The sequence below is a fragment of the Netta rufina genome (assembly GCF_964035555.1).
Source record: "Netta rufina genome assembly, chromosome: 9".
NCBI lineage: Eukaryota > Metazoa > Chordata > Aves > Anseriformes > Anatidae > Netta > Netta rufina.
In genome coordinates, this window is record NC_140132.1 from 26,709,550 (window position 1) to 26,720,156 (window position 10,607).

At 47.3% G+C, this 10,607-nt stretch overlaps 1 protein-coding gene across 2 annotated transcripts; it reads left to right on the forward strand.

Moving 5' to 3' along the window:
• The first annotated feature begins 914 nt into the window (after positions 1-914).
• On the forward strand, positions 915-6,467 carry PFN2 (profilin 2). Of its 2 annotated transcripts, none has more exons than XM_084292308.1 (3): positions 915-1,226; positions 2,481-2,673; positions 4,349-6,467. In XM_084292308.1, exons 1-3 carry the CDS (start codon positions 1,095-1,097, stop codon positions 4,444-4,446), a joined length of 423 nt encoding a protein of 140 aa, XP_084148434.1. In that variant the 5' UTR covers positions 915-1,094; the 3' UTR covers positions 4,447-6,467. The 2 variants fall into 2 exon arrangements, with proteins under 2 accessions (XP_084148434.1, XP_084148435.1); XM_084292309.1 differs by having other exon boundaries at positions 4,660-6,467.
• Positions 6,468-10,607: the final 4,140 nt, after the last annotated feature.

Genomic DNA, 10,607 nt, shown 5'->3' on the forward strand with positions numbered 1-10,607 from the left:
AACAGCCTCCCAGGAATCCTAATGGAGCCCAAGGGAGGCAAGGCCGCCCCGCTCGGCAGGGAGGTGCCACCCCACCCTCCACGACCCAGGAGCCGCCCCAGCACGCCCGTTCGGAGGACGCCGCTGCAGCCTCCAGCGGGGCAGCCTCCTGAGCAGCCAAACGCCAATGCTGGCGATAAATCTGGGCCTCTCGTAAACAAAGCTGGAAAATACATTATTTCTACAGGAACTCGGAGGAACCTGGAGGGAGGAACACAACTCCAAACTGCCACCTACACAGTCACGCAGGAATAAAATACGCCGCGCTAGTACTTACGATGGGGAGCCCGCCGCCTTCGCACAGCACAAACGCTCCGACACAGAACCCCCTCTCCCCCCCGGGCGGGACGCGCAGCCAGCGGGGGCACGGGGCGGCGGCACGGGGCGGCGGCGCTCTCCCGGAGGACGCTGCCAGCTGCTGAGGCGAGGCGAGGCGAGGCGCCGGGAGCACGGCGCTCCGGCCGGCAGGGCAGGGCAGGGCAGGGCCCGGCCCGCGGAGCCCCCGCGCTCCCCGGGCAGGCTCCGAGGGGGCACCGCGCGGAGCCCCGGGGCCGCCCCGGGCACTCACCCCGGCAGCGACCGCGCGTGCCGAGGCGGGGCGCGGGGCGCCGGCGCAGCCTTCGCGGCTCCCCAGCTCGGAGCGCCGGCAAGGGGCAGCGGGCGGCGGAACCGGGGCTGCACCGCTCGCCGGGCCGGGCCGGGCCGGGCCGGGGGCACCGCGCTCAGCCGCCCCCGGGGTGCCGGCCCCCCCCCAGCCCCGCCGCAGCCCCGCCGGGGGAGGGGGCGGGGCCGGGCCGGGCCCCTCCTGCCCCCGCCCCCCGGCGCCGGCAGCGCGGAGGGGAGGGGAGGGGGAGGAGGAGGAGGAGGAGGGAGGCTGGGCTGGGCTGGGCTGGGCTGGGCCGCGCCGCTCGCTGCAGCGCTCGGCTCCGCTCGCCGAGGAGGAGGGAGAGGAGAGGGAGCGCCGCGCCTCGCCTCGCCTCAGCCGCCCGGCCCGCGCCGCGCCGCTCGCTGCCCGCCGCCGCCCCGCTCGCTCCCGCCTCCGCCCGGCGCCGAAGATGGCCGGCTGGCAGAGCTACGTGGACAACCTGATGTGCGATGGCTGCTGCCAGGAGGCCGCCATTGTGGGGTACTGCGACGCCAAGTACGTCTGGGCAGCCACGGCCGGCGGCATCTTCCAGAGCATCACGGTGAGGGCGGCGGCGACGCCGGGCGATGGGGCGCCCGCGGGCGGGCCCGGGGACGGGGGCACCTTGCGGGGGGCGGGGGGGGGGGGGATCGGCGGCCGCCCCGGGGTGTGTGTGGGGGGGGGAGGCGGGGGGGCGGCGGCAGGCCCGCGCCGCAGAGCCGCTGAGGCGGGCCGGGGGGGGCCGCGGCGCGGCGCCGCCTTTTTGTCTCCGTCCGCCCGCGGCCGCGGGGGTGGAAGGCCGGGGGTGGAAGGCCGGGCCTGGGCGCGGGGGCGGGGGCCGGTGCCGGCGCGCGGGGGCCGCGGGAGGCGGCGGCGCGGCGGGAGAGGCCGCGCGCGGCGGGGCTTGCGTAGGGCTGGCTGCGCCTGGGCCCGGCGCTGCGGCGAGGCTTACGTGCGCGGCGTAGGCGGCGTTCGTGAATGCCCACCTCGCCGCTGGCTCCATGTTTTCCATCGCCAAGATGGCGCACTGCCATTGATTCCTCCCTCCCTCCCCTCCCCCAGCCCTGCCCGTCCTCCCCCCGCTGCCGCCCGGGCCCGGGCCCGGCTCCCGCTGCCCGTGCGGAGGCGCCGCGCGGGGCGGGCCCTGCGGCACCGCGGCCCCCTCCCCTCCCCTCCCCTCGCCTGCCGCTCCGCGCCGGGCCCGGTGTCGGTGTCGGGGCCGGGGCCGGGGCCGGGGCCGAGCGCGGCGCGGGGCGGCTGGGCCGGGCCTGCCGTGACTCTGCACTTTGCGGCGGCCGCCGCCTCGTGTCGCGGCCGGGGCCCGGCCCCCGCGGCGCCCCCCTCCCGGGCCGTGCCGCGGCTGCCCCCGCTGCGGGGCCGTGCCCCGCCCGGCAGGGGCCGCGGCAGCCGCTCGGCGAGGGCAGGCGCCGGAGGCCGGCACCCGGCCCGGCCGCGAGGGGCGGAGGGCCGGCCGGCTCGCCTGCGCCGTGCTCGGTGTCGGACCCGGCTCCTCCGGGCACCGAAAGGCGTTTGGCACTTCGTAAGTTCAGCCGGCCGGTGCTTCCGCTAACGACGCCTTGGTACCCAGCACCATGGCCGTGAAGGGTTTCGGGACAGCAGTTCCACTGCTTCCAGGGGCAGCAAAGCAGCGCAATGCATACTCCTGATAACAAAGCAGTGTGTGCTGGAGTACTTCCTGGTGGGAACGAGGGGAAGCTTTCTGTCTACTCCTCTCGGCCAGGGACAGGACGCTTTTGAAATAGAGATTGGGCGATAAGATAAAGTAGCGCTAACTCTGGACTTTTTTCTTTGACAGCCAGTAGAAATAGATATGATTGTAGGAAAAGACCGAGAGGGTTTCTTCACCAACGGTCTGACCCTTGGTGCAAAGAAGTGCTCTGTGATCAGAGATAGCCTGTATGTTGATGGTGACTGCACAATGGACATCAGGACAAAGAGTCAAGGTGGTGAGCCGACATACAACGTTGCTGTAGGCAGAGCTGGCCGAGGTAAGCGGGATTTAATTCACTCGTAGATCATTCAGTTAACAGTATGGGCATAGGCTCTGGTTACTAAGTCCAAAATCTTGTATTTAATGGTTAACTAATCAGGGTGGGTGGCGGTGGTCTGGCTGATTAACTAGATTTTTGCCTATGATTAAACACTTGTCCTGGTTCCCCCATGTGTGATCACGGTTGGGTGCTAGGCTGTGAAACGGTTGACGAGATCTCAGGCAAGAAGGACCTGGTTATTGCAAGATAGTTGGCAAATTTACTCCAGCAACTGAAGTTTACAGTAGAATACCATAGGGATACATTAACGATTTATAGTGAAATAAGCTTTTACATTGAAAATGTCTCAACTGAAAGTTTATTCTGCACAGAAGTGAATTTCTTGTATGAGCTACTTCCACTTGCCTTTTAACAAGTTCTACACTAACTCTTCTTGCACTTACTATTGAGCTCTCTGAAGTCTGTCTTTGGGGAAAAAATGCCTGTCCAATTTGGTATCAGGGAGAAACTTGCTTTATGCTAGTTTGTCTACTCCTTGTGCTCCTCACTTATATTCCAGCAAAACATGCTACTGAGAAGGCATTATGCTCGAATGTTTAAAAAAAAAAAAAAAAAGCCTCAAAATACTGGCTACAAGCAGTATGCATTGTGTTCAGAATACCTAGCTTATCTGGCTGTAGAATAAATTCATGATTACTGGACTTCTGCGTATAAAGTTTTTTAAAAAAAAAGGCAAAATTTGTCTGTAAGTTAAAGCCAGGTGGCAAGTGTTTGCAGCACTTAAATAAAACAAGCAGAGTTCTGACTCTGCTGCAAATTATGAAATGCTAGTGAGAACTGTCTGTCTTCAGCCTTTTCTGAGCAAATTGCTATGGAGATGTACAATCACCTGTAGGTAGGCTGACTGCAGTATTTCCAATTACACTGTGCCTAACTTGGGAAACAATTGGGCTTCTGAGAGAACAGTCCTTAGTGTGTCTGTGTACCTGCTAGTGACATCTGCTGGCAACTTGCAGATGGTGTGTACTGCTGAAGAGCCTTACCATGTTCTTGTTGGCAAGACAGCTGGGACACTTCATCACCAGAGTTTTGAGATTAGTTGGAGTCAGCATTAAAATCTTTGTCTTATGCAAAACGTGAAGCGTGCTTTATGGTCGTATTATTGCATGATAAGTCTTAGTCCAGGTCTGACCCTATGGATTTTTTTGCTAGCAATAAGAGTTATTCTGGTTCTTAGACTGACTGGCAGTGTCCACTGCAGACATGACTACTACCTTTTGTGCTCCTCAGCATCACAGTTCTTCTACGTGTACACCTACTTTTGTCCCTGACACCGCTTTTTCTCCCCCTTGTTTTTTAACATGTAGCCAGGGTTTCCTGGCTGGGCGATAGCAGATGGTAGATAGGCACTATAGTTCTTTTTTGAGGAAGTTGGTGGCATTTCTTAATTTTTATTTTTTTTTTTAAGCAATGAATTCATGGCTTACCTGAAGAATAACCTGTGCCTTCTCCCAGCCCTGTCTACATCTGTATTTTTTACAAGATTTCTGTAAAACTAGCTTAATACCAAAGTACTAGATCTTGAATTTGAGTGTTTATTGCGCTGCCTAAAACTTGCATTATTTCCTTGTCTAACACACACTTTTAAAAACTTTTTTCTTTTCTCTTTCAGTCTTGGTCTTTGTAATGGGCAAAGAAGGGGTCCATGGAGGCGGATTGAATAAGAAGGCATACTCAATGGCAAAATACTTGAGAGACTCTGGGTTCTAGTTGCTAGGCAGACTGTTAAGTACTAGGGGAAGATTGCTATTAAACTTTCCTGGCGGTGAGCTTTAAACCTTACATTCTGGAAACTTTATTAGCAATGCAGGGTGATGGGGTATGAACCTGTGTCTCCTTTGTATCCCTTTGTTGGTGGGGAAAGGTGTTATTTTTTTTTCTTTAATTCTGTTCATTTCTGTTTTGTTTCCTTGTGTACTCCAGCATTGGTTATAGTCATGGGAAAGGAAGGTGTCCATGGAGGGACACTCAACAAGAAAGCATATGAACTGGCTTTATACCTGAGGAGGTCTGACGTCTAAGCAGCCTCTCCCCATCCAGCTAGCAACTGTCTTCATCACCATCCAGTTGTGTTCAGTGCTACCAGACTGTAGATGGTAGTTTGCGTTTTTTATTTACCCATTTTCTAATGTCATAATTCCAGTTACCCTTTGTTCATTTGTATGTTAACCACTGTGTGTAACCAAGTCCCGTATTTGGCACCATTACTGCACCACAAAGATGATATGCATGATACCTTGAAAAACTATTGGGAGGGGAATATGCCAAGTGTAGGCTTTGCTTTGTCTTAGCAATTAGTGTATATTGACAACTAAAACAACTTAAATACTAAACAAGGTGCCGATTGTACAATCTAATTTGATTGATGCCTCTTCAGCACTTTGAGCAATTACACAGCTCACTAGTCTTCCTTTCATAGAGCATGGTTGGGAGGAAAAAGTGCATGCATATCTTTATTTCTGTCCCTTTCCCCTCTTGTGTTTTTGTTGTGTTTTTTTTTTGTTGTTGTTTTTTTTTTTTTTTAATCCACGTATGTTTGCTTACACCTATTTTTATAGTGCCTGGTTTGTTTAACCAATTTGCCACTCAAAAGCTATTAATGTTAAATTAGTTTTGTTGTTGCACTTCACTGTAGGTTTAAGTCTCACTTTTTCTTCATGATGTATGAAGCTTGTACTGCTTAATAAGTGCAATCGCAAAACTATCAAAGGGTACAGATGCACTTCCTCCCATGACCTTACAACCACCATCCCAAATGAATCCCCAGGGACATTCCATCTTTGCAATAGCTCAGGCACTTTTTTTTTTTTGCCAGCTCCTGTTCTGTAGTTAAATTGTAAAAGGCTGCCATTATGGACATTAGATATCCCAACATAACCATCTGGAGTGTGTCTGGTTTCAGTTTTTCATAGGACCAATTTTAATTTGCAGCTTGGGTTGTTCTTTGTTTTTTTTTCGTTTTTTTTTTTTTTGTTTGTTTGTTTTCTTTTTTTTTTTTAAATTAAACTACAATATCATTGTGGAAAACTGCCACCTTCAGCTATTCTGGGAGTGCTGACTGACTCCAGTCTTTCTGCCAGATTAGTTACTGGTTAAAGAGTTCTGCTGCTCTGAAGCCATTATTCAGATGAAGGTTGGTAGTTTGAAAGCTAACCTGTCAAAATGATGCCATTTCAAACCTAAATTCTTCATTCGGCCTGTCACACCCTTGCTGCAGAAATCATGGAGTGAACTGCCTTGTGCACTAGTCATTTGAAATGTCTGTAACCAAACTCTCAGTTCAGGCACGGTACTAACTTGTATGTCCATTTAAAGAGAACTGCAGAACTCTGTATACAAAAGAATAAATGGGAGATGGTATTGGTTGGAATAACTGACTTGGCTGTCTTGTGATGAATTTTTTAATATGTATTCTGTGCCATACTATTGTTTAAAAAAAATGAACTGTTGCTATTGTGAGATGGATTTTAACTGACTACAAGGGTTTCTTTTGAATGGCACTACTTTAGGGACATTCTAGTATTTGCTTCTATTGTTGGGCCTTGTGGATAATGTACAGATTTAAACAAATTCTTGTTGCTGATTTGTCCATTTCTTTCCCTGCACTTTGTTACATCTGGGATACAGTCTAACTCATCTGATTTAATATGCATTTCAAAAAATGCCATAACTATTAAAAACACCTTGTTTACAGACAGATGAAATAAATTTATTCCAACCAAACAAAACAAGACTGTTTGTAATTTTTCCCCCTCCAGCTATCCTCTGAAGCCTTTCCTCATTGCATGGCTGACTACTCTAATACTTGATCAAAGTGCAGTTGTAAGGTTTGTGAAATAGTAATAGTATGATAATACCACTCTAGTTAAAGGACAAAATTCTAAGCCTTTATAAAAGGCCTTTAATGTAGATATATCTAAATTACCAGATTCCTTTTGGCTACCTCTGCGTTTACCAGACTAAAGAGGGATTTATTCCCAGCTGTTCTACAGCATTTCCCATCCTATGAAAACGTAAAAAAAAAAAAAATTTTTTTTAAAAAGGAAAAACAGAAGCAAGAGGAGACCTCTGCCACACAATCTATTCAGTAGGATTAGAGCTTGCTCCCCTCTGGTAGGGAAGAGGCTTAAGGTCTGCCAGCTAAACAGTATCTGTGAGGCTTCTGGTGTGTCTGCTACCAAAGTACTCTGAAAGCATGAGTCAGGTGAAAGCAGTGTGCCTTTTAAGATCTGATAGTAAACAATGGGAATTTGAGGGAGGGGGAGAAGAAAGAAAAGCCCAGACCTTAGATAGAGGTTAATCTTCAGCTAAGGTGATGCTTTTCCTAGTCCCGACAGTGCCAGTTACTTGCTGCTTGGATGTTACCATCAAGATGCCATTGCTCTCCCCTATCTCTCCCTTCATCTTAATCTTCAGTGTAACCGTTGCACCTACTTTTGCTCCTAGCGCCCCCTCTAACTGAAGCCTTCACATACGCAATATTTATCTCCTCTGGCTGCTTGAGTGGCTTAGGGTCTGAGCTGTACCTTCCACCTTTAATGTCTGTTATAGTGCTACAATTGAAACAGACTAGAACAAGCCCACAGCCCAGAACAAGTTCACTTTTGGTAGTTTCTAATACAGAGGATGCAAACCTCTCACTTTTCCAGTGAAATTGTTATATCAGAATGTGTTTTGCTCTGTATCTAAATTTTGCCTAAACCAAACTTAAAATTGCACTTACATTCTTATTACAGGATTTTTATTTTTGATTGAAATTTTTCAATAATGAGGCCATCACATCAGGAATTACCTGTAATGGCACCTCAGAGGCAGGAGTAACATATGCACATACCAAGTACTTACCCTCCCATTCCTTATTCAACCTAATGTTTCTTTATGCTCAATCCCCTGTTCTGAGCACATGTCCAGAGGAGGCATCTACATTGTCACCTAGCTATAGCTACTACTTCTTGTGAGAAATCGTTGCTGAAACTACTTTCCCAAATGCTGTTCGATTTCCACAGCAAAATGGTGTCTGCCCACATTATTTTAACAGAATCTACCTGAAGTATATTTCTTGAATAGCCTGAATGCTCATCAAATTTGACTCCATCACGTTTAACCCCTCTACTAATTTCCAGATTATATACAACTTAAAAACAACTTAAATTCTCCAGTGCTAAGAGCTTAATTTCTGACACAGGTTCATTCCACATTCAAAGTTGTTTTTTTTTCCTCCTTGCAGAAAGGTACTAAAAGAGATACAATAAAATACTTTATCTTAGACTTTATCAGTTTAATTCTATTGACACAACAGTCACATGCACAGCGATGTACTTACTGCCCTTCTCTTGGTGATTAGCAGCATTAACTGGCAGGCTAGACCCTGAACAGTGTAATGTTCCGCAATATAGTCCTGCTCCAGCCAGTTCTGAGGTAACAGTTTATTAGGTCATACCACTACTCACAATTCACCACTCAGGAAAATTAATACAGAGAAGAGGCAGAATTGCTTTAAAGTTGGGGTGGGTGTGTGGGTGTTTTTAAGGGTAGTTCTAAAGTTGTTCACTCTTCCCAAACTCAGGAAGGAAGATAATTCACTACTGACCAAACTGCTTCACTATTTTAAGATTCACTTCTCCCTCCTCTATCCCTAGTTCTTTATGCCCCTGTATGGCACACACTGGGAGATAAGGGAGAGCTGGATTTATGTGCAGACTACCAGGACTTTACAAGCTTGTAATGCTAACTTCCAGGCCATTCTAATTAGTCCCTTACTTTCTCTGAAATAACACTTCTGAAGTTAAATGCCAGCGTGTTCACTTTCTCCATCCTAATCATTCACTGGCAGGTTTCAATTATACCAGCCACTAGGACAGCCTTTTAGATGGTCATTATATTGATTTCTCACTAAATTCATTTTTTTTTTATAATGAATGCTACTTAGAATTCTGTTAGATGTTTCTTGCCTCTACTGAATTTTAACTATTTACAGAAGAAATTGCATTTTGTTTTAATATTCTGTTCTATTATTTTACACCTAGCTGTCCCATTACTACTGTTCATTCAAACATTGCCCTGGAGCTCTTCCAGTATTATGTACTGGTTTGTTTTGCTCATTAAATCCTTTCTCTGTTCCTTGGTGATCTGTTAAGAAAAACACTTGTCAGACTTGTCACTTTTTCCTGTACTCTTCCCACCTCTGAAAATATGAGCACTTATCTTTCCTTTCAAGGGTGAGTTTTAATTCCTGTCTTTGGCATCTTTTCAGAGTAGTTTATTCTCCTTATGTAATGAAAGGTTTGGTTCAAACTTATAAGAAGCTATTTATACTGCTCATACAAATAATTACATTTTGTGATAACAGTCAATGATACTATGCTATTTTATGTAGACATACACCTCAGAGGACTCATGAAGCATTTTAAATTCAGACACTAGTTATACATGTAGCTATCTACTAGATTTTTTTTTTTCAGCTAGGTAACCAAGCATGAACCTCTTTCAAGTACCAGTGTGCTATTTGGAACATAGCTAGAGACCGAAGTTGGATTGATGGGCCTATAATAAAGGGAGGAAAAAAATTATATATAAAAAAAAAAAAGCAACTGGTAGTCAGCTGTTTGTGGCAAGGTGAGGAAACTATGCTCCTTCACATGGTAAACCAGGAGGTCATAGTCCAAAGAAAAATCCATATTTATCTCTTCCTGTAGGTTTGGGAAGACACTGCCTTTTGGGACAGAAGATTTATCCAGCAAGTTTTAATGAAATATACAAGTTATACTCAGAAATGCAGCGATTCCTTTAATGAAGTGCTGTTCTTTTCATTCACATCCCCACTGGCAATGGCAACAGATGAGTAAACTATCTGTGGTGCAAGGCAGGAGGAGGGACGTGGGGGAGAAATGCCATCTCAGTGTTTACTACCAAGGCCTGCTGAAATGAAATTTACATTAATAGCATTAGGAAATTGGATGGTTTTTTGAAACATACAGTAGGTTTGGGATGGAAACAGTATCACTTGCTGCCTGCATTTCTCTATAGGATGGAGCATGGCAAACTAAGGTCTCCTTTCACTTTTTGTCATTGCAGCAAATACTACACTCAGTGTTAAATGTAGCATATGTTAAGAAGTTGACTTCTGTTCATGGTTCTGCATCTCTTCAAGTTTTGGGGTGCCTGAAATGCAATTATGAATAAACACATGCACTCATTACATATTAACAGTGGGAAACCTATTTTAAGAAACATCTTACAGCTTAGGTTTTCATATTTGGTCTTAACTAGACATATGCCATTTGAGGTGGAATTTTACACAGCAAAATCTAATACATTATATTTACCCCATGGATTGGCAGTGGTTTGTATATTAATCATTATTCTTCATTATCCTTTTACCATGCCTCATTCTGAAAATGAAACCCTCTTTGCTGTTCACCAGTTCAAGAGAATTGATTTCCACTACCAGGTGTAAGGAAGGAGGGTATGTAGCTGCACTGCACATTAAGTCAGAAATAACAAATGGAAACACCTCACCTGTAATCTCCTCAGCCCAGGATTTGGCACTTTCTGACTCTCAGAACATAAACACTTAGTCTTCAGCTGTAAAGGTGTTGGCACAGCAGACAGGAAAAATGAACAGTACTCTGGCCTTATTTCCCCCATATAGATTACATGTATAGACCTGGACTGTTTCAAGCTTCTCATCAAACTAAATGAACAAAAATTGTTTACGATGTAGCTTAGTTCCACTGCATAGTGTTGATCAGTATAAGATTTGTACTGTGATACACAGTACAACAAAGGTTAATGTTACTAAGGGATGTTCACAATTCCATGTTCTGGATCTTTAAAAATACCTTAACCTTACATGGTAATAAATGTGTAAG